General features: G+C 41.2%; 1 protein-coding gene across 8 annotated transcripts in view; it reads left to right on the forward strand.

The window, feature by feature from the left end:
• The window catches only part of USP48 (ubiquitin specific peptidase 48), a 100,690-nt gene that overhangs the window by 66,014 nt on the left and 11,519 nt on the right, over positions 1-23,157 (forward strand). For all 8 annotated transcript variants that reach the window (XM_080799990.1, XM_080799992.1, XM_080799991.1 and 5 more), the window contains exons 16-22: positions 6,901-7,025; positions 7,189-7,311; positions 7,595-7,656; positions 8,106-8,216; positions 9,723-9,853; positions 10,225-10,331; positions 18,825-18,929. In XM_080799990.1, coding sequence (XP_080656116.1) covers positions 6,901-7,025; positions 7,189-7,311; positions 7,595-7,656; positions 8,106-8,216; positions 9,723-9,853; positions 10,225-10,331; positions 18,825-18,929 — 764 coding nt within the window. The remainder of the gene's footprint in view (positions 1-6,900; positions 7,026-7,188; positions 7,312-7,594; positions 7,657-8,105; positions 8,217-9,722; positions 9,854-10,224; positions 10,332-18,824; positions 18,930-23,157) is intronic.

Genomic DNA, 23,157 nt, shown 5'->3' on the forward strand with positions numbered 1-23,157 from the left:
ATTTTTCCATATTTAGAGAAGAAACTTTTTTGCCACTTGCCATGTTGAAGGAGTGTCTGAGTTAAAAGGAAGAATTTCAAAAAAAAAAAAAAAAAAAAGGAAGAATTTCAGTTAGGTCCCATGACTGTGAGTCTTTGCTCTACTTGAACATTTTCAGACCAGTGTTTATACATTTTAATATTATCAGGGCTATTTCTGGTTGCATTTCATTTTCATTTATTGACCAGCTGCCGTGTGCTGTGTACTCCTAATAATAATTTCCAGGTTTTTATTTATCCTGTGTATCTGGTTGCGTATTATTTGTCTTAGGGAGTGCTCACTTCTAGTAAGTAACTTTTTGCAAGGGACTGATTGTATATGAGACACAGTTTTCCATTCTGTTAGCGCTGTGAAAGTCAAACAGGCATGTGCTTCTCAAAGCCACTTACTGCATAAGTATCCCCACCCCCTCACCCCTTCCCCGACTGTATCCAGCTCTTACCAGTTCATTATGAACCAGTGCATGGTATCTCAACACCTACCCACATGCACACAAGTCCTTTTATATCCAGAGTCCTTGAGGATATTAGTGATTATAGTTGTCACTGGAATGATACTTGGATGCTGGCCTTTCGGACATTGTTGCCTTGTACTTTAACTGACTGGTTGAGGGACTGTGCTTACTTGTTTACTGGCCATACTGCTGGGAGGGGAAGTCATCTTGGGGTGTGGATTTGGGTCTCAGCGGGGCGGGGTGGGTCACAAGCCCGTCTTTCCTTCCTGTCCCATCACCCTGCCTCCCAGCTGGCCCCGCTTACACTGTAATGCACAGGAGGAGCACAGATGCAGAGAGGACATGACCTCGTGTGTGGTTGGCAGGTTGAGTAGGTAGAACAAGGTGAAGTGAATAGCCAAGAGTACATCAGTTGTTCTCGTGATGCTTTCATACCAGCTTTTCTTTTCCCTTAACCATCGCAGCAAGGATGCAGACAGTGGGGTATGTTCCTCCCTTTTGAGAGTTGAGGCGTCTGCAACACAACGCTGACTTTCCTGCTCGGTGCCTCCCAGCTGTTTGAAGCAGTGTCAGAACTCAGACTGTCATCTTACCCCTTGGCTCACTGACTTTTGCTCAGTCTTCCCACCTCTTGTCTCATCTTGTCATTTCAGGATCACAGTTGTGACAAAAAGCATGGCAGAGCTGAAAGTGATTTCAGGACTTGTGCAGTACTCCTCAGCTGAAAATTTGAGCACAAAAGGTGGTTTTTAGGTCTTTAGCCTGATCTCAACTCATGGCTATACTTTATCTTGAATTTGATTTTATTATTTTTTTATGTAAGTTGGACTCTCAGCAAGGGGCTTGAACCCACCACCGTGAGATCAGGACTCGCGTGCTCCACCCGCAGACCCAGCCAGGCACCCCTACTTTCTCTAGTAGTTTAAAAGGATGGTTCTCAGCGATTGTTTTTGTGGACCTCACTTTTCAGTGTACTGTGTGTCTATGGGACCCAGGTTTTCAGGTGCAGGATATTGGACCTTACTTAGAAACCCACTTCACTCATTAGGTTTATATTAAAGCTCATTCGTGGTGGTAGTAGGACACTACTGGTAGTAAGAGGGTAGTGCACAGGATCCGAATGTTGACCGTGTGTCTGTTAGTTTTTTTGTTGTTGTTGTTAGCCTCTACAACAACCCTGAGTGGTCAGTATTAGTATTACTGTCACATCCATCATACTCATGAGTAAGTAAACTGAGGCACAAAGAGGCGAGAATTATCTGCTGGAGGTCCTCACCCTTGAGGGGTAGTTTTGCAAAGCCTAGGTTTATAATTGTTGGAAATTATTTTCTGTCAAAACCCGGAAGGAATCGCATCTTTCAGCATACCATTTGTCCAAAGCCATTCTTCGTAGGTTATCTTTTTTCTTCCATTTCTGGCAGATTGTAAGACTTTTGTCTCCAGCGTTGTGACCTCTCACCTCAACCTGCCTCCATGTGGGCCCGACCTCATCTGTTGTGTGAGATGCTCTCTGGATGCTATGCGTGTGGCTGAGGCTGGTGATGACAGGCTTTGCTATTGGGGGCCCCTGGCTGGCCTCTTGCTCTGGGGAGTTCCCACTGTTTGGGATCTGCTCTTAGGCTACTCAGATTTTCCATAAGTATCTTCCATCTTTCTGCTTGCAGAGTGCTGACTGGACTGTCAGAGCTCTGGGGTCGTGAGAGACAAAAGGGTTTGGGAGCCTCTGCCTTCTGTGTGGAAACACTTAACTCCATCTCAGCTCGTGACCACATTCATCTGCGCACTTTGTTCCCTGGTCAGGGGCCTGAGGCTGCGTGTTGTCAGAGAAGCCTGTGGTATTCTGTGGATAGAGTGGCTTAGAGCATGAGGAAGGGACTGAGAATTTTACTGCCTCCTAAGTACAGACTTGCGGTCCATTTCCCTGTTTTTTAATACCATCTGTGCTTCTGTGTGCTCCCAATTCCTGGGTCACTGGGGGGCACTTCTGCAATGTAGTGAATCTGGTTACTTCCGGACTTTTGCCAATTTAAAATTCATTTTTCTTGTGTCCCATCCATTTCCTTTTAAGCTTCAAAAATTTTTGTTGGCATGGCTCCCGCAGTGTTCTCTTTATCCATCATTATGATTTTATAAAATTTTTTTATGATTCTTTTTTTTTATTTATTCATTTGATAGATCACAAGTAGGCAGAGGCAGGCAGAGAGAGAGGAAGGGAACCAGGCTCCCAGCTGAGCAGAGAGCCCGATGTGGAGCTCGATCCCAGGACCCTGGGATCATGACCGGAGCCGAAGGCAGAGGCTTTAACCCACTGAGCCACCCAGGTGCCCGAAGATTTTATAAATTTTTTTAAAAATCCCTTTACTCTGGGGGCGCCTAGGTGGCTCAGTCAGTTAAGCAAGTGTCCAGCTCTTGATTTTGGCTCAGATCATGATCTCAGGGTTGTGGGATCAAAGCCGGTATTGGACTCCGCATGCAGTAGGGAGTCTCCTTGGGACTCTGCCCAGAGAGAGGGCTTACTCGGCCCCTAACCCCACATGCGCATATGCCCGCACGCACATTCACTCTCTGTCAAAGAAATCCTTTAAAAATATTATTTAATTAATTAATTAATTTAACATATAATGTATTTAAATCCTTAAAATTTTTAAAAAAAATCCCTTTACTCCGGTTTAATGTTATTTAGGAGGCACTGAAAGTCCAGTTTGAGCATTTTGTTTTTATCTGGATGTTCTTATTGTGAATTTGCATATTTTTACTATAAAATCCCAGTGTATCTACAAAGTCCTGTGTGTATTTAATACATCAGAGATTTATGTGAATTAATCACTGGATTATATTCCATTAGGAGATTTACTACTGCCATAGAGTTCAGTATTTATTGCATATGCTAGGTATGCATCAAGCTTTTTTCCCCAGTTCATTTTGTATTCATTTAAGTGGATAACCTTCCTATAACTAACCTACCTATCTTCCTTCCTTCCTTCCTTCCTTCCTTCCTTCCTTCCTTTCTTTCTTTTTCTTTGACACAGAGAGAGACAGCCAGAGAGGGAACACAAGCAGGGACAGTGGGAGAGGGAGAAGCAGACTTCCCATTGAGCAGGGAGCCTGATGTGGGGCTGGATCCCAGGACCCCGGGATCATGACCTGAGCCAAAGGCAGATGCTAAATGACTGAGCCACCCAGGCGCCCCAACCTTTTTTTTTTTTTTTTTAATAAAATTAATTTATTTGGGACAGTGTCTGCATGCTAATGAGCTGGGGGAGGGGCAGAGAGCAGCAGACTCCCTGCTGAGCCAGAATTCCGCCCCCTGCCCCCCCAAAACATGGGGCTGGATCCCAGGACCCTGAAATCATGACCTGAGCTGAAATCAAAGGATGGACACTTGGGCGCCTGGTGGCTCAGTGGGTTAAGCCTCTGCCTTCGGCTCAGGTCATGATCTCAGGGTCTTGGGATCAAGTTCCGCAACAGGCTCTCTGCTTGGCAGGGAGCCTGCTTCCTCCTCTCTCTCTCTGCCTGCCTCTCTGCCTACTTGTGATCTCTCTCTGCCAAATAAATAAATAAAATCTTAAAAAAAAAAAAAGATGGACACTTAACTGACCGAGCCACCCAGGTGTCCCTAAACCTTTCTTATTGCACCATTTGCTTTGCAGTTGGCAGTTTAGATCTAGATTTTGTGGGTGAGGATATTTATACACAGTCTAAACTCATTGTTTACTAGATTCCTGTTTTTTACTGGAAGAATCCTTGGGGATTAGGGTATCCAGTATATTTGGTGAATTTGATCTCTCATGGCTGATTTGATCTTGTGTTGAGAGATGTTGCTCCAGGATGAATTTCGTTGATTGGCTTTTTCTTTTCAAATTTAGGAAAGTGATACTTATTACAGGATACAAGTTTAAAAATTCATATACCACAAGTAAAAATTAGTGATTGTGAGGTCATAAGCAGGATTCAGATATGTTCAGTCATGGCGGTTATTAAAATAATAGGATGTGGGGTGCTTGGGTGGCTCACTCGTTAAGCATCTGCTTTGGGCTTGGGTTGTGATCCCAGGGTCCTGGGGTTGAGCTCCCTGCTCGGTGGGAAGCCTACTTCTTCCTCTCCCACTGCGCCTACTTGTGTTCCCTCTTTCACTAAGTCTCTGTCAAATAAATAAAATCTTAAAAAAAAAAAAGGACACTAACTTTAGAAACATGGTAAGAAGTACAGGGGAGAGGACTTTGTTTATCCAATGAAACTGCAATGAAGTGATTTATTAAAATAGTCTCCTGAATTCAGAAATAAATTTAGGTTGTTCTTTATACACATCCAGCATTGAAATGCCTCCCATCAGAACCAGGGCAACACGTCCCCAGTGACAGGAAATCTCCTTAAAGTGTGTGTGTGTTTGTATTACTGTTTCCTTTGTTCACGTACCTCTTCTGAATCAGGTACATGGTTCAGCACAAACGTAGCCTTCAGTCTTGTGGGGAGAGCAAGAAAGAAACCAGTTTAAAATTATAATTGCCTTGGAGTTCTTTTAAATCAGATTGTGGAAATCTACTGTCATCTTTTTTATGGCTGCATTATATTTCATCATAAAGATGTACTAAATTAGAATCTGATAATCCAGTTAACCTTTTAAAAAAACTTCCCCAGTTGTCTGAGAATAGACGTATTGGAGTAGGTCTTCATGATCTCAGGAAATTTAAGTCAACAGCCTACTCAGAAAGAAGGTTAATTTTTACAGCGTGACCTATTTGCTCTGATAATAAGTTCTCTAAAGCAATTTTTTCTTGGGGTTAGTCAAAGCTCAATGAGAGATAGAATGGAAGATGATGCATTTAGGAGGTGTTAGAAATTTGGGGGTTTGGATGAGACAGATCTGAGGTCATATCTCAGCTTCCTTATAAACAACCCATGGTGGTGACTGGGTATATCAACTTCACTGATTCTCAGTTTATTTTATAGAACCTGTAAAGCAAAAAAAATGATGATACAGTACTTTGAAAAGTTACTGGCTTTATTTTTCTTAGATATGGGGGTAGAAACAAGTGTATGGCTTTGAAAACCTAAAGATTTTTGGGGGGGATAATGACTACACCTAATAACATAAGTGGAGTTCACTAATTTACTGACCAGGGACAGCTGAAACAACAGCAAGTAGAAGCAGAAAAGGGGCTAGGGGTAGAGAAAGGCAGACAGGCCGCCTGAAAGCCTGATATGGGCAAGCAAGCAGTAAACGGATGTGGGGCCCTTGAGATTGGGAGTTGCTGCTGCCTGGACATTCCTGTGATGCGAGAAGAGGAAGGGGGGTGGTGCTGACCAGTGTTCTCCTCTGGGTTGGTTGGCTGGTTTGTTTTTGGATGTATTTATTTTCTTTATTTCACAAAGAAAAGCAAGTGTGCAGGGGTGGGCAATGTGGACAGAGAAAGAGAGACTCTCCCCGCAGACTCCCTGCTGAGCGAGGAGCCTGACACAGGACTCAGTCCCATGACCCGCAAGATCATGATCCGAGCCATAACCCAAAGTTGGAGCCTTACCTGACTGAGCCACCTGGGCACCCAGTCCTCTGCTATTTTCGAAGATCCCCAGGGATGGGGTGACAGCAGTTGTAAGAAAGCCAGCTGGATTTTGACTGGAGATGGTTTTCTGATTGAACAGAGCTTGCTTTATTCAACTTAGGTTGATACATAAGAGAATGGTTCTGGTAAGATTGGACTCATCCTTGGGCACCTGGGTGGCTCAGTGGGTTAAGCCTCTGCCTTCAGCTCAGGTCATGATCTCAGGGTCCTGGGATCAAGTTCTACATCAGGCTTTCTGCTCAGCAGGGAGCCTGCTTCCCCATCTCTCTCTGCCTGCCTCTCCCTCTACTTGTGATTTCTCTGTCAAATAAATAAATAAATCTTGAAAGAAAAGAAAAGAAAAGATTGGACCCAACCTTGAAAATACTATTTCTCCGGCCCGAGAGGGTGGAGGAAACTGGAGGTAAGTGTGGCATTTGAATGTGGGTGGAAGCACATTGCTGTTGAACCACACCTGCTGGCAAAGGGTACCTCGATCCCCAGAAGGCCCTTTTCACTGCTTCCTTTGCTGACAGGTAGAGAGATAGAGATGGGAAGTGCTTGGCTCTAGTCTTATACATTTGTGTGATTTTTTGTTGTTGTTGTTTGTTTTTTGTTTGTTTGTTTTTTAATTGCCTGGTGTTTCAATTACAGACTTTGATTAAGGACATACAGGAATGGCTAGTTCTTCAGAATTAAGAGTGAAATTTAAAGAGTTTTGAAACTAAGGAAAGAGTGAATTACAGGAAAGAAAGAAAAGAGTATCTACAATTTTTTTTTAGGTCGAAGGAGATTTTGGGGGGCTCTATACTGATTTTTTTTAAGCTCCCCCCAATATAATCTTTTTTTCTCTTTTTAACTCAGGAGAGTTATGCATATCTGAAAATGAAAGAAGACTTGTTTCTAAAGAGGCTTGGAGTAAACTGCAGCAGTACTTTCCAAAGGCTCCCGAGTTTCCAAGTTACAGAGAATGCTGTTCCCAGTGCAAGGTACTGAAGGTGGTGCTGCCTCCTGGGGAAATCACATGCCGCCTCCCTGGATTGACTTTCCTGGGGATTTGACATTGTACTTCTGTGGGGGGAGTAGGGAGGAGGCATGTCCTGTGCTGTCAGCAGGGGGTGGTTGATTGCTTCTTCTTTCATTCTCTTACAGATTTTAGAAAGAGAAGGGGAAGAAAATGAAGCCTTACATAAGATGATTGCAAATGAGCAAAAGACTTCTCTTCCAAATTTGTTCCAGGATAAGAACAGACCATGTCTCAGTAACTGGCCAGAGGTATAGTGATCCCCATAAAGTAGGATAGAATTCATCTTAACCTTTTAAAGGCGCTTTGCAAATTCCTAATGAACTGTTTGGGAACAGCTCAGAGCGCCTCTGATTCTCATTGTTCAGTTGTCTAATTGGAGGGTTTGCCCTAGCTTAGGATTTCTTGGCAGAGGGCTATATTTGCATTATATGTATAAAGCTTGAAACAGGAGAACGACAGCATATGGGAAAACATTTTCCCTAAAGATGTGGGTGAGTTAATGGACATTTGCTTGTGATTCTCTTGTTCCAGGAAACGGATGTTCTGTACATCGTGTCACAGTTCTTCGTAGAAGAATGGCGGAAGTTTGTTAGGTACAGCCCCAAATTTTCTATTTCCTTTTTCTTTTGTTGTTGATTCTGCTATTTTTAAGAATTACTAGGGGCTCCCGGGTGGCTCAGTCGGTTAAGCGTCTGCCTTCAGCTCAGGTCACGATTCCAGGGTCCTGGGATCGAGCCCCACATCGGCTCCCTGCTCAGCCAGGAGCCTGCTTCTTCCCTGCCCTCTGCCTGCTGCTCTGCCTACTTGTGCTCTCTCTCTAGCTCTCTGTCAAATAAATTAATAAAATCTAAAAAAAAAAAAAAAGAATTAATGGATTCTGATCATAGTATCTTTGATGGTTACTTTTTTAGCATTTACTAAAATTTTCTTTTCTTGACATTAAATGAATTAAATACATTTCAGATGTAAAAATAATTATCTTAAACATCTTGAGTGATTGTGGTAGTGACGTATATTGATCCTCCTTATCTCACTTGAGTAGAAAACCTACAAGATGTAGTCCCGTGTCGTCGGTTGGAAACAGTGCTCTTCTGTGCCCCCATGGGGGGCTCATGTTTACATTTGCTTCCATGACCAAAGAAGATTCTAAACTGTGAGTTTCTTCTCCTCATGTAATTTTTCTAGTGATTAATAGTGAATGCTTAGGTAATTTTTATCTGACACAAGCAGTGTATTTGAAGGATCTAGGCCTTTGCTGAACTGTTGGGTTTGTCCTTTCAGAAGCTCCACTAGAGTGAGCACTCCCCTTTAAAAAATGGGTCGGGGGGGTGGCAAGACTGCTTCCATATAGCAGGGGAGAATCTGCCTGAAGCTGCCATGCTCTTTGTGTCTACCTTGTCCTTCCCAGAGCCCCAGTCTTCTTCTCCCAAGCTGCCAGTTCCAGTACTGCCTCTCTGGTTTACCTCTTCCAGCATCCCATAATCACCAGGGGCTTGCTTGTCCTCGTTTTCCTGCAGCCATCGTGCTTCTGCAACTAGATGAGGAGGAGGAAGGCACTGTGGCACCAGAGCAGAGCTACTGGGCTGGTCATTTGCAATCCTGGGGTCTTAAAGTCAAAATTTTTGTCCCACTCACTCTTCAAGTGCTTCCAAAAGGACTCATGTTTGAAATTTACCCATGATATTGCCATTTTATCTTTTCAAAGAATTGATAACTATGTAAGAGAACGTAGAATGCCTCTGATTGCTTATAAACTGTGAACATTGGAACACATAAATAATCATTGCTTTGGGACTAAGAGTAGAGGTAGGGAGTTTACTATTCATGTTAATACTTTCACATCATTTAGGGAAGCTTACTGTTACTAATTTTTCTTTCTGTGGGGCGCCTGGGTGGCTCGGTTGGTTAAGCCTCTGTCTTCAGCATGATCTCAGGGTCCTGGGATCGAGCCCCGCATCGGGCTCTCTGCTCAGCAGGGAGCCCGTTTCCCCCTCTCTCTCTGCCTGCCTCTCTCCCTATTTGTGATCCTGTCAAATAAATAAAATCTTTTAAAAAATTTTCTTTTTCTTTCTAGGTTCTCCCCCAGCTCTTTTTTTCCTTCCTTCCTCTATGCGGGTGGTGTTGTAAATGCTAGACATCAGGAGGATATCTATAATAATACAGCTGTGTGTACCAGGCAGCTTAAATATTAAGCAATTCAAATAAAACTGAAGGCCCCTCAGTCTTAACCTTTCTTCCCTTCCTCCCTTTCTCTCTCCCTTTGTTCTGCTTACAGTCAGCTCAGGCCTGAAGTTGAGGGTTACCTTGCTCAGAAAGTACTACTTACAAAGTAATAATAATTTGCTTATTTGAAAATGGGTTTTACAAACGGACATCATACGATATTTATCCTTCATTCAGCTTCAGTTTTTGAGATTTAGACTTACAAGAATTGTTGATCCCTGTAATGTGACTCTTGAGTTTCACTGCTCTAACACCCTCCTTTTGTATGAAGAAAACTGCTTTTCATTGTTGAGGATGATGTATCTTTATCTTCTTAACTTTTCTGTATTACATATTGGTCTTAGTGATTTGGCGATTTGGGTTTAGGAGACTAATGGATTATTTTAGTTCTGTTAATTTCCATGTGTCTTAAGGCATGTTGTGTTTTTTTGCACAGTATAGCTCTCATATGGCCCAGTGAGTGGCAGATGATACAAAAGCTCTTTGTCGTGGATCATGTAATTAAAATCACAAGAACTGAAGTGGGAGATGCAAACCCTTCAGAAACACAGTATATTTCTGAGCCAAGTAAGTTTTCATATTTTTTCGTATAGTTAACACTTGACATTTTAAGAGGGAAGGAGAGTGTGTCACTGTTGTATTCCCTATTTAAAATTAACGATCAAAAATAAAATAAAATGAAATGAACGATCATGTATTCAGGTCTAAAGAAATATACCCGAGGTGGGAATTATTCCATACCCCTCTCATTATTTGTACGTTTACTAGTTGATAGTAAGTGAATTTCCTTACTGGTAATATTAATATACAATAATTAATGGGAATTAAGAGTAATAGTTATTTAATGAATGTTCACTGGTAACTTTGCTGTGTGTTTATAGTTTTTTGGTTCTTTTACAGTCATTCCCCAACTACTTCTGTTCTGTTTTGTTTTTTAGAACTCTGTCCAGAATGCAGAGAGGGCTTATTGTGTCAACAGCAGAGGGACCTACGTGAATACACTCAGGCCACCATCTATGTTCATAAAGTTGTGGATAACAAAAAGGTACCAGTCCCTCTCGTGGCGTGACTACTAATGATCAAGTTTGCTTTTTGACTTGCTGATGGATTTTCACTAGAGCCTGCCTAAGATTACATTTTTATTTCCTTGGAGCTAGAGCATAAGAATTCATACTGGATAAGAATTCAAGATGAATACTTACAGGATTATATGTGGATTTAGTCAGTTATTGATTTGATACACAAATAATTATTGAATGTCAGCTGTGTGCCAGTATGGGCTTGGTGTGGCAGGAATACAGTGGTACAGAAGAGAGACCAGGTACCTACCCGCAAAAATATTTGTACCTAATGAGGAAGATCAAGAACAAACCCAGAAAGGGTGATGGTTCAGTATGGCAGTAAGGTCCTGATAGGAAGATCTTGAACGTAACCTCCTCCCAGGATACAGCAAATCTACAGCTATATACAGAATAATTACCTCTGGAAGAACTTGAGAACTAGCTGAACAGCTGCTCCACAAAGGATAAAGGGGTCGCATCAAGATGAGTAGAAGAAGCAGAGATATTATCTCACCAAAAACACCACCCCCAGCACAGCCACCCATCATGGGGAGGGATCTCACAATATGGACTCCTTCCTGAAGAGAGAAGGGTTTGTGGCACACATCAGGTCCCCCAACTCTTGGGATCTACACCAGAGCGAGCAGTTCTCCAAATGTCTGGCTTTGAAACCAAGGGGGTTTCCATCCAGGAGAATCATACAGCTGTAGAGAATGGAGATGATGCTTCTTAGACCTCGTGCTGCACTGGCTGACTTACTCTGGGACCCCATGCAAAGGCAGCAGTTTGCAAAATGCCTAGATCATATGTGAAGGAGATTCATTTGCTCATCTTAAAGCATCTGCCAAAGGGGTTAAAGCTTGTTGGGACTCCCTTCAGGGACTGGAGCCGCTGGGGGGCGCACCATTTTAAAATTCTCCCTTGCTCGTGCCCACACTGGTGGGTACCAGTTTTGTACTCTCTGACCTGCTAGTGTGCTGTGCACTTGTTGCAAACTACCACATCCCCAGCTCCCTGGGGCACCCCAGAGCGAGCAAGCATGCAGTCTCCTCAGGGGATGCCCAGTGGGCACTGGGTTCTTGTGGCCAGAGGGGATTGCATTTCTGGGCCGGTGGGTCTGAAACAATCAGACCATTTGACAGACACCATAGAAGTCGGAAGTTAAACAGTAAGGTTCAGTGCTTATACTGGGCCACCCGTTTGAGAATAGGAGAGATTGTTTCACCTAACAAATGGTCAGGCAAAAAGAGGAAACACAGGAATAGATTCCAAATGAAAGAATAAGATAAGACCCCCAATCAAAACCATAACAAAACAGACCTAAGTAATTTACCTAACAAAGTGTTCAAAGTAAGGGTCATAAAGAGCTCACAGAATTTGGGAGAATATGGATGAACACAGAGGAAAATTTCATTCAACAAAGAGAGAGAAAATATTAAAAAGGACCAAAGGGAAGTCACAGAGCTAAAGAATGTAAGTGATCTGAAAAATACACTAGAGGGTTTCAACAGGAGACCAGATCAAGCAGAAGGAAAATAAGCAGTCTGGAAGAGAGCAGTAAAATGAAAAAAAGTTTTTGTTGGTTTTTTTTGTTATTTGTTTTTTGTTTTAAGTAGGCTGCATGCCCAGTGTGGAGCCCAATGTGGGGCTTAAATTCATAACCCTGGGATCAAGATGTGAGCTAAGATTTAGAGCTGGGTGTTTAACCTACTGAGCTACCCAGGCACCCCAAAGGAAAAAGAATTTTAAAATATGAAACTAGCTTAAGGGACCTATGGCACAGCAACATTCATCTTATAGAGGTCCCAGAAGAGGGAAGAGAGAAATGGGCAGAAAACTTCTTTGAAGAAATAATGGCTGAAAATTTCCCTAATCTGGGGGAGGAAACAGACATCTGGATCCAGAGAGCCTGGAGAGTTCCAAACATAATGAACCCAAAAAGTCCCACACCATAACACATCATAATTAAAATGTCAGAAGTAGAGAATCTTAAATGTAGCAAGGGAAAAACAACTTGTTTTATATAAGGGAACCTCTGTAAGACTTACCAACACAGACTTCATGCCAGAAGGGAGTGGTAATGACATATCCAAAGGGCTAAAAGGAAAACACTTGTAACCAGGAGCACTCTACCTGGCAAGGATATGATTCAGAGTTAAAGGAACGATAATTTTGCGGACAAGCAAAAGTTAAAGGAGTTCGTCACTACTAAACCAGCCCTCTGGGAAATACTAATGGGACTTCTTAAGGTGAATGGAAAGGGTACCAATTAGTAATAAGAAAACGTGACAGTAAAAATCTCACTGGTAAATGTAAATATATAAAAAGAAAGTGGATTAATCACTTACAAAGCTAGTCTGAAGGTTAAAGTCATACTAATAATGAGTATGACTGCAATAATTAGTTGAAGGATAAAAAAAGATGTAGAAAATGACATCAGAAACATTGGAGGATTACAGGAAGACAATTGTAGAATGTGATTAAGTTTAACTTGCTGTCAATTTAAAATATACAGGTATTAATGTAAGTTGTTAGTGTGAGCCTTAATGTTAACCAGAAGCAAAAACCTTATCATATATACACAAAAAATGAGAACAAACTAAGCAAAGTCATCAAACCACAAAGTAGGAAAGCAAGAGAAGGAACAGAAAGGAACTAGAAAACAATCAAATTGGCAATAAGTATATGTACCTATTAGTAATTAATTTAAATGTAAATGGGCTAAATTCTCCAATCAGAATAGTAGCTGAATAAATTAAAAAAACAGCACCTGTCTCCCATCCATATGTTGCCTCTAAGAGACTCATGTCAGGTGTAAGGACATACATAGACTGGAAGTAAAGGGATGGAAGAACCTATTTCATGCAAATGGAAACCAGTAGAAAGCTGTGTATATCAGAGAAAAGAGATGTTAAAACAAAGACTGTAAGACTGTAATAAAAGACAAGAATGGGCATTATGTAATGATAAAGGTGTCATTCCATCAAGAGCTTTAAACATTTGTGAATATGCACCCAACATAATACCTAAACATTTAAGGCAGATGTTAACAGAGGTAAAGGGAGAAGTTGACAGCAATGTGGTACTACTGGGGGCCTTTCCTACCCCACTTTTGTCAATGAATAGATCATCCAGACCAAAAAAAGCCAATAAGGAAACAACCTTAAATGGCACATTGGACCACACAAAGTTAATAGATATGTACAGAACATTCCATCTGAAAATGGCAGAATACACATTCTACTCAAATGGACATGGGCCATTCTCCAGGATAAGTCAAAAACCGGAGCACAAAACAAGTCTCAGTAAATTGAAGATTGAAATCATAATGAGCATCTTTTCCAACCACACTGGTATGAAACTGGAAATCAATTACAAGGAGAAACTGGATAAAAACCTGGATGAAATGGATATATTGCTGGAAATACACAGTTTTCTAAGACTGAATCACTAAGAAAAAGAAAATCTGAATGGACTGATTACTAATAAGGAGATCTAATCATTAATCAAAATATGCCCAACAAAAGTCCAGGACCAGATAGCTTTATTGGTGAATTTTACCAAACATCCAATGAAGATTTAATACCAAACCTTCTCAAACCCTTCCAAAAAATTGAGGATGAAAGAATGCTCCCAAACTTACTTTACAGGGCCAACAAGGAAACCACATTTAAAAAAAAAAAAAAAAAAAAAAACACAGGCCAGTACCCCTGTGAACACAGATGCAGAAATCCTCAACAAAATATTAGCAGACCAAATTTAAAAATACCTTAGAAAGAACATATGGGGCGCCTGGGTGGCTCAGTCAGTTAAGTGTCTGTCCTAGGATCCAGGGCAGCATCAGGCTCCCTGCTTCTCCCTGTCCCACTCCCCCTGCTCATGCGCTTGCTCAAATGTGGGCTCACTCGCTCTCCTGTCAAATAAAATCTTAAGGAACATACACTGTGATCAAGTGGGAATTATTCCAGGGATGCAAAGATGGCTCATCTGCAAATCAGTCACCATAATATAGTACATTAATAAAATGGATAAAATCATGATCCTCTCCATAGGTGCAGAAAAGGGTTTGACAAAATTCAGTCTCCGTTTGTTTATTTAATGAAGTTGGAGAGCACAAAAATTAATATATAAAAAATAAGTTGCAGAGCGCCTGCCTAGCTCAGTCCTAGAGCATGTGACTCTTGATCTCAGAGTTGCGAGTTCAAACCCAACCTTGGACATATTACTTAAACAGCAACAACAAAAAATTAGTTGCATTTTTATATACCTAGCATGACCTATCAGAAAAATTAAGGAAATAATATCCTTTACAGTTCCATCAAAAAGAAGAAAATACAGGGTGTCTGGATGGTTTGTTTGGTTAAGTGCCTTCCTTTGGCTCAGGTCGGAGTCTTGGGATTGAGCCATCCATCCGACTCCTCCTCCCTCTGCCCTCCCCACTCCCTGCTCATTCTCTATCTCTCCTAAGAAAGTCTTAAAAAAAACAACCCAGGAATAAATTTAACCAAGGAGATAAAAGATCTATACATCGAAAACTATGAGACTGATAAAATTGAAGAAGACACAAATAAATGGAAAGGTCTTCCTTGCTAACAAATTGGAAAAATACTGTAAACATGTCGGTATTACCTAAAGCAGTCTACAGATTCAGTGCCATCCCTGTCAAAATCACAATGGCTTTTTTTTTTTTCTTTTTTGCAGAAATAGAACAAAAACAACCCTAAAATTAGTATGGAACCACAATAGCTCTTTATTAGCCAAAATAGTCTTGAGAAAGAAGGAAAAAACTAAAGGCAGCACTTTGTAATTTCAAACTGTGTTACAAAGCTACACTAACCAAAACAGTATGGTATGGGCATAAAAGCAGACATGTTAATCAGTGGAATAAACCCACGCATTTCTGGTCAAGTATTTTGCCGCAGACAAGGCTAGAATATACAGTGGGGAAGGAACAGTCTCTTCGGTAAATGGTGCTGGGAATAGTGGACAGTGACATGGAAAAGTAGGAAACTGGACCACTGTCTGCCATCTCACACAAAAAATCAACTCAAAATGGATTAAAGACTTGAATGTTAGAGCAGAAACCGTAAAACTCCTGGAAGAAAACGGGCAGCAAGCTCTTTGATATCCCTCATAATGATACTTTTTTTTTGATGGATTCCAAAGGCAACAAAAGCAAAAATCAATAAATGGGACCATATCAGTCTGAAACCTTCTGCACAGTGAAGGAACCCTTCAACAGCCTACTGCATGGGAGAAAGTATTTGCAAATCATATACAAAGAACTGCCGACAGCACAAAATTGGATCCAAAAAATTGGCAGAGAATCTGAATAGACATTTTTCCAAAGAAGGGATACAGATGGCCAACATCCTTGTGAAAAGAAACTTAGCATCACTAATCAACAGGGAATGCAACTCTAAACCACAGTGAGTGATCACCTCACACCAGTCAGAATGGCTGTTAAAAGAACAAGAGGGAACCTGGGTGGCTCAGTGGGTTAAAGCCTCTGCTTTCGGCTCAGGTCATGATCCCAGGGTCCTGGGATCGAGTACCGCATAGGGCTCTCTGCTTCTTCTTCTCTCTCTGCCTGCCTCTCTGCCTACTTGTGATCTCTGTCTGTCAAATAAATAAATAAATAATCTTTAAAAAAAATATTAAAAAAAAAAAAGAACATGAAAGAATCATTTGTGAGCACGTGGAGAAAAGGGAACTCTTATGCACTATTGGTGGGAGTGTAAATTTGGTGCAGTCACTATGGAAAACAGCATGGAGGTTCCTTGAATTACCACATGATCCAGCAATTCTGCTTCTGAGTATTTATCCATGGAAAACAAAAGCAGTGAGTCTAAAAGATACATGCACCGCTGTGTTGACTGCACCATTATTTGCAATAGCCAAAATGGAGGTAACCTAAGTGTTCGTTGATAGATGAATGGAAAGCGAAATTGTATTCGTGTACCCAATGGAATACTATTCAGCCATAAAAAATGAAGTCTTGCCATTCGTGACCACATGGAATGACCTTGAGGGTAGGGTGCACATGAAATAAGTGAGAAATACCGTATGAATTCACTTGCCTATAGAATCTAAAAAACAAAACAAACAAAACTCATCAGTACAGAGAATAGATTTGTCATTCCTGGGAGTTGGTGTAGGAGAATGAGTGAACTGGGTGAAGGGGCTCAAGGGACAGAAACTACCAGCTGTAAAATAAGTCATGGGTGTATAGAGTATGTAATGCATGTGTATAGTGGTGGCTATAGTTAATAGTAATTATATTGCAAATTTTAAAGTTGTTTAAAAAGCAAAACTTAAAAGTTCTCTAATCACCAGAAAATAATTTCTGTAACTTTCTATGGTGGCAGGCGGGAACGAGCATTATTTTCGTGTTCATTTCGCAGTGCATACAAATGTCAAATCACTGCTTTGTACACCTGGAATGGATACAGTGTTGTATATTAATTATATTTCTGTTTAAAAATTATCTAGAACATCCAATCAAAAAAACAAGAATAAACCCATAAATTCATAAGGTGATTACACAGGAATGAGTATTTTTGAAGGAAATGTAGCGGGGTGAAGTGGGAGACTGATGAAGGTGGAGGTCGCAGTGTTAGATGGGAAGTGGCCAAGAAACAGATCTTAGAGGAGTTGTTTACCTGAGTGTCCACTGCAGAGGTCCAGCCTGTGAAGGGTACCTCATGTACTTAAGCGGTAGAGTGAGTCGTGTGTAGAACCGCCCTGTCCGGTAGAACTTACTGCAGCGGTAGGAATGTTCTGTGTCTTCACTGTATGCTGTGGGAGCCAGTACCCACGTGTGACTAGCTAAGGTGACTAAGGAACTGAATTTCTAATTTATTTCAATTTAAACAGCCACATGTATCCGCTGGCTACCATAGGGGCCAACACTAGTCTAAAGTGAGGTTTCGGGGCGCCTGGGTGGCTCAGTGGGTTAAAGCCTCTGCCTTCGGCTCAGGTCATGATCCCAGGGTCCTGGGATCGAGCCCCACGTCGGGCTCTCTGCTGAGCGGGGAGCCTGCTCTCTCCTCTCTCTCTCTGCCTGCCTCTCTGACTAGTTGTGATATCTGTCAAATAAATAAATAAAATCTTTAAAAAAAAAAATTTTTAAAGTGAGGTCTCTTCCAATGAAGGATAGTGATACGGAGCACGGGACAAATCCTATTACATTTTATACATCATACCAAGGACTTGGGCTTTTATTCTGAGTATAGATGTAAGCCATTGGAGAGGTACAATTAAGGTCATGGTGTGAATGAATTTATGCTTTAAAGAGTTGACCCTGGCCACTGTGTTTCGAGTTGGCAAGGGCAGAACAGGAATAAGGAAGGCCAGTTGAGAGCCTCTTGCCCTGATCTCTTTAAGAGTAGATGAAGGAGGACAGACTTGGCTGTATTTTGGGAGCAGGGGTGTTAAAACTTAATGCGAATTGGATTTGGAGCGTTTCTGTTATATTAGGGATGGCTCTTAGGTAGATCCTGACCTAGATCTCTGGGCATGTCATTAATTTGATTCCAGGATTTGGGGAATTAGAGACCAAACTACATTTTATTTGACGATTGTTACCAAACACATTGTTTTAGGAGAGTAATTTACCGATTATGCTCTTAAGGTCTTGGGTTCTGCTTCACAAGTTGAACTAAGGCCTCTATTTCTTTATTTGCTGAGAAAATGCAGTTAACCGGCGTGGATTTCTGTGTTTACTCTAAAATTTAAGTCTTGTGCTCGCTTCGGCAGCACATATACTAAAATTTAAGTCTTTTGTGACTATTAGTCCATGTCTACACTGGTATCTTTAAAAAATATCCAGGGATGCCTCGGTGGCTCAGTCGGTTGAGCGTCTGTCTTTGGTTCGGGTCATGATCTCGGGGTCCTCAGATCAAGTCCTGGCTTGGGCTCCTTGCTCAGTGGGGAGTCTGCCTCTCTTTCTCTGCCTGCCCCCCTGCTTGTGCTTTCTCTCCCTCTCTCTCTCTCTCTCTCTGGTGAATAAATAAATAAAATATTTTTTTAAAAATAATAAAAAATAAAAAACCCAACTTACCCAAATTTTAATACTTATTTTGAGTTTTATAACAGTATTTCATAATGTAAAAGAGCATTTCCTTCATGCTTCCTTTCCTTGGTCTTCAGGAAGTATTGTGGCTCCCGCTGTCTGAATGGTTTGACAGTCCCCCTGCTAGGGAAAATTTAGAGCATCCTTGAACTTCTGCAAAAATAACATCATTGTAAAAGTCCAACAATAATAATTCTTCTGCAGATACTTCTTACGTTTATGGTGACCACATTATACATGAGTAAAGCCTAGGATAGAAACGAACATGTTAAAAGAGCACAGGAAGCAGCCCTTGAGTCTCGGTCCTCTGCCGGTTCTGTTATCCGCCTCCACCCATTGATAAAGCACCTCCCATAGCCTGCCCTGCAAGGTCTGACCATCTTCTCTCTGTGATTGCATTCAGGTGATGAAGGATTCAGCTCCGGAGCTCAATGTGAGTAGTTCTGAAACAGAGGAGGATAAGGAAGAAGCTAAACCAGATGGAGAAAAAGATCCAGATTTTAATCAAGTATGTGTGAAGCTGCTTTTTATTGTCCTACCTTCCGCTGTTCTGAAAGCAGCCAGTCCGGGCCCCCAGACATGGGATGTTTGTCCTCAACCCCCTTTGTTTGCCCTCTTTCCTTAGTTTCCTTGGCATGCAGTCACAGCCCTGGATTTCTCTCAAAAAGCCGTGAGCTATATTATCCCAGGATTAATAATACATTTGTTGCTATTGAGTAAGAAAGGTTAAAATACAATACAATGGTTAAATCTTCTGCTGGAAAAGAAGCTAAAACGGGATCCTTATCTTAGTTTGTTATTTAATTATGGATTTTTTAAGTATGAAAAAATTAACCCACTTTCCCTCATTACAAACAAAATACACTGTGGCTTTACTAATGGAGTTTATAGAAGAGGTTTCTGCGTCTCTTAAAGTGTTAATCAAATGACCAGGCCAGTATTCGTCTTTCCTATTTCATTATGATAAATTTAATTTTTTCCGCTTCAAATCGTCTGTCTGCTTTCTGTGTATTTTGTTGCGGTTTTCTAGCCCACTTGTTTGGTTGCTTGATTATATTCCTAGTGTTTTTGGAGAAAAGTAACAAGAACAGGAGATAACATGGGAATAGAGTTTGATAATATGGTGTAGGTAAATTTCAGCTTCTCAAAAAGTCAGACCACAGTGTTCCAGGGTATTCTGTGGATACCTTCAATTCATGGGATGTCTACTCTAATTTGAATTTAGGATTTTTTTGTTTTTGGTTTTGTTTTTGTTTTTCCCCGAGTTTAAAACAATAGATGAGACGCGTGTTTTCTTTCTTTACTGCTTAAGTGCAATAAAACTAGTCAAATTACGGTGAACCTCCTCCCTGAAGGAATGAAGGTGTTCCAGCGGCCTCTGCTGCATCCGTGCTGTTAAAGAGCACAGATCCCTGGGCTTGTTGGGCCATCGGTACACACCGATACTGTCACTTCCTTTTCAACATTAAGAAGGTCTGAAAAGCCCTCTTGACTTGAATCTTGGTCTCCCTGAGGTAAACATCACTCGTAGTTTTCAGCTGGTACAGAGAGAGAACCCACATTTGTTTCCCTGGCTTGTTGGATCTCCTATGACATTCACTGTGAGCACCTCTGAAAAAGGACAAAATCGGGCACTGGGTGCACCCCTCCGCCGACCGTGATCTGCCCCTCAAATTCGTGCTTCACTCAGTCAGCACCGGCGGGCCCCGTGCATCAGAACTCACCAAACCTAGACATTTTACAGGAACGCGGACTGAGTTTTGACAGGACATCATAAGTACTATGCTTATTCACATGTTGTAGGTATAGGCCTTATGTTTCTTGGGGTGGTTTTTGAGATGCTCTCTTTTTTAAAAAGTGTTTTTAGTTTTTTATTAACACATAACGTTTTATTAGCCCCAGGGGTACAGGTCTGTGAATCGTCAGGCTTACACACTTCCCAGCACTCACCATAGCACATACCTTCCCCAATGTCCATAACCCAACCACCCTCTCCCTACCCCTCTCCCCGCTGAGGTGATCTCTTGATTGGAGTTGACAAACAAAGCTTTGTGGTCAGCTTCTGACCGTGTTTGTCATCAGCTCTTCTCATGTCCCCATCGCCTCAGACCATCCATCTTGCAAGGCAGAGATCCCCAAACTGGTCTGTTGGCTCGTTTCAGTTGCTACATTAAAATCACGTGGGTGTTGGGCGGTGAGCATATCCACTGACTTAGGACACTGTTGTCTTACATTGCTTGGCTGGCAGTGAGATACTGTTTCAGTGATTATGTCTTGGAAGTATGGTTTAATAATCAGTCAGAAATCTCATCTTTTTTTCAAGTCTGTTATCACTGACTCATTTTCTGTTCTTCTGGTAAGCTTTGTAAATTGCTTTGTAAAGCGCTTTGTAAAGCTTGATATGTATGTTCATACTGCCCGTAGCTTCTATTACTTCAGGCTTTGCTTTTCAGCCTGAGTTATTTAGAAAACTATATTTTCAAGTGATTGAGATTTTTGGGAAGCCAGTTTTTTTTGAATGTCTAGTTTTATTCATTGTGGTTATAACCACAGCAATTTTTAAAGAGTGCGTATAGAATTACTCTTCTCAGTTGTGGATGACAACAGATTTCATATTTACAAATATGTTAGGGAATGATGGGAAACCTTGCCTTTTATGCTGTAATTTCTTTTATATATACATTATAATTTTCTCTTGTCTTCCTTCTCCTTGTTTGGATATTGTAATACTCTAGAATGTTTTAAATATTTTATCCCTCAAAAAAATCTCGAGTGTGACCTTCCTTTAGAGGAGGAGGTGGTGCCAGAAGAATGTCATGGCTTTCAGAACTTCAGCATCCCGACATTTTCTTTGTGACGTGTTACGGTATCTCTGTCCAGTGAGAGCCTCTGCAATTGCTGATTTAAATCCCCGTAATAGGAAAGGCTGCATCTCCACTTGTCCTTAATGGGGAGGAACAAATCCCTTTTTTTCCTCTAAGCTAGATCAACCGGGTCCCTTTGACTTTGACCTTTTCTCCAATTCAGGTTAATGATGCACCCAGTGTTGGATATCACTTAGGTAATTGAAAGCCATCTAAAACCAGTGGGCTGTTTTTTGTCAGATAAGTTGGATTTAAATTCTGTTTTGTTTTGTTTTGTTTTGCTTTTGAAAAAATAATTCTGGGAAAAGCTTTTAGACCCATTTAAAATCAGAGCCATTAAAAAAAAATATATCTTGCTCAGTGTCTAGGGATTTGTTATTTGGTTGTATTTTTTATGTCTGTAGTAAAATTATATTTCGTTGTAGATATTTTTATTCTTCCTAATTGTGGGACTTAGGTGCCGCTTGACCTTTCAGCAGTTGAGATTGAGGAAAATTAGTAACTTTTTCTTTATTTGTGTTTAACTCCCCTTTGCACGTAAGTTTTTCTTAACGAATGTTAGAACCACCTGTGTGTCTCTGTAGACTCCGGGCTAGAGTGGGACTTGGCTTTGCATGGCACCTGGCCAGTGGGCGTCCCCCTGAGCCAGTGCTCTTCTGTGCTTGCGTCCTGATGCTCCTCTGCTTTGTAAGTCTCTGGAGCTCTGTTACTAATGAGTATGTGGCATCTGTGGCCATAATGGCCCCCAGACCGCTCTGCTCATGCACAGCTAACACTCAGTGACAACTGCAGAAACCGGAGAGCCAGGCCTGGGGTTACCTCATCCAGATTTAATTAAAGCAGGGGAAAAAATGGTTTAAGGAATCTTGTTTCCCTCATTCCTTGGCCTGGTTCACAGAGGACTCTTGACTGTTAACCTCCTTAGATGAGGCTTTTTTGGGAATGTTGGAGAAAGACATTTGCTTCTTATCTATAATTTTTTTTCTGAAGACTGCTACATGATAAATTCTGTACCCACATGTATGCCTGTACATTTTGCCAAATTATCTTCAGGTAGATGGTGTCCATCATGACTTTTCACCTCTAAATACTTACACCAACATAAATAAGACAGTGTCCTGTGACCCAGACTCAAATTTCTCAGGTATCCTGAATATGTCTAAAATAATACTTTCTCCTCAAACTAGCATGCTCTCAAGGTATACATTTACTGTATCTAGACTATTGGTCCTACCTCCTCACCTGACCCTTGTCTTTGACATTGTCAAATTTTAGGACAATTGACAATGTCACTTTTTGTCTTTGACACTGAGTGGACACCAGTTCAATTTCTTACAGATTGTCCCACATCCTGGATTCATCTGATTGCCGCCTTACATTACTGATATTCCTTTGTTTCTCCGTTCTCTATATTTTCTGTCCATTGGAAATCGGGTCTCAGTGTGTGATTAGATTCAGGTTTAACATTTTTCAAGACTATTTCACAGTCAAAGCTATTTTGTGATCCTGTCAAGAGACACAGTGTATCATCCTGTTTTTAGTTAAACCAAGTTTGATGTTTTTATTAATACGGTCTTTTGTTTTAAAGTTCTCAGCTGTTTCTGCTTAGCTTCCATGCCATTCTGAAGGGAAGAAACTGTTTAATACAAACGTTAGGATTCAGTTGTTTATGAGTTAAATTTAGCAATCTTAAAGTTCTTTAGTTTATCACATGTGTGTTTTCCTGATTTAAGGTCGAAATACCATTTTGCTTTTAAATGTCCTTTATAAAGTAATTTTTCAAAAAAAGAGCTTACATGCAGTGAGGTCTCTCTCCCTTATCTTCTCCCTCGCCCATTCCCCGCACACAACACCCGTTTTCTGTGAGCCTGC

This window comes from Martes martes, assembly GCF_963455335.1.
Source record: "Martes martes genome assembly, chromosome: 4".
Taxonomy (NCBI): domain Eukaryota; kingdom Metazoa; phylum Chordata; class Mammalia; order Carnivora; family Mustelidae; genus Martes; species Martes martes.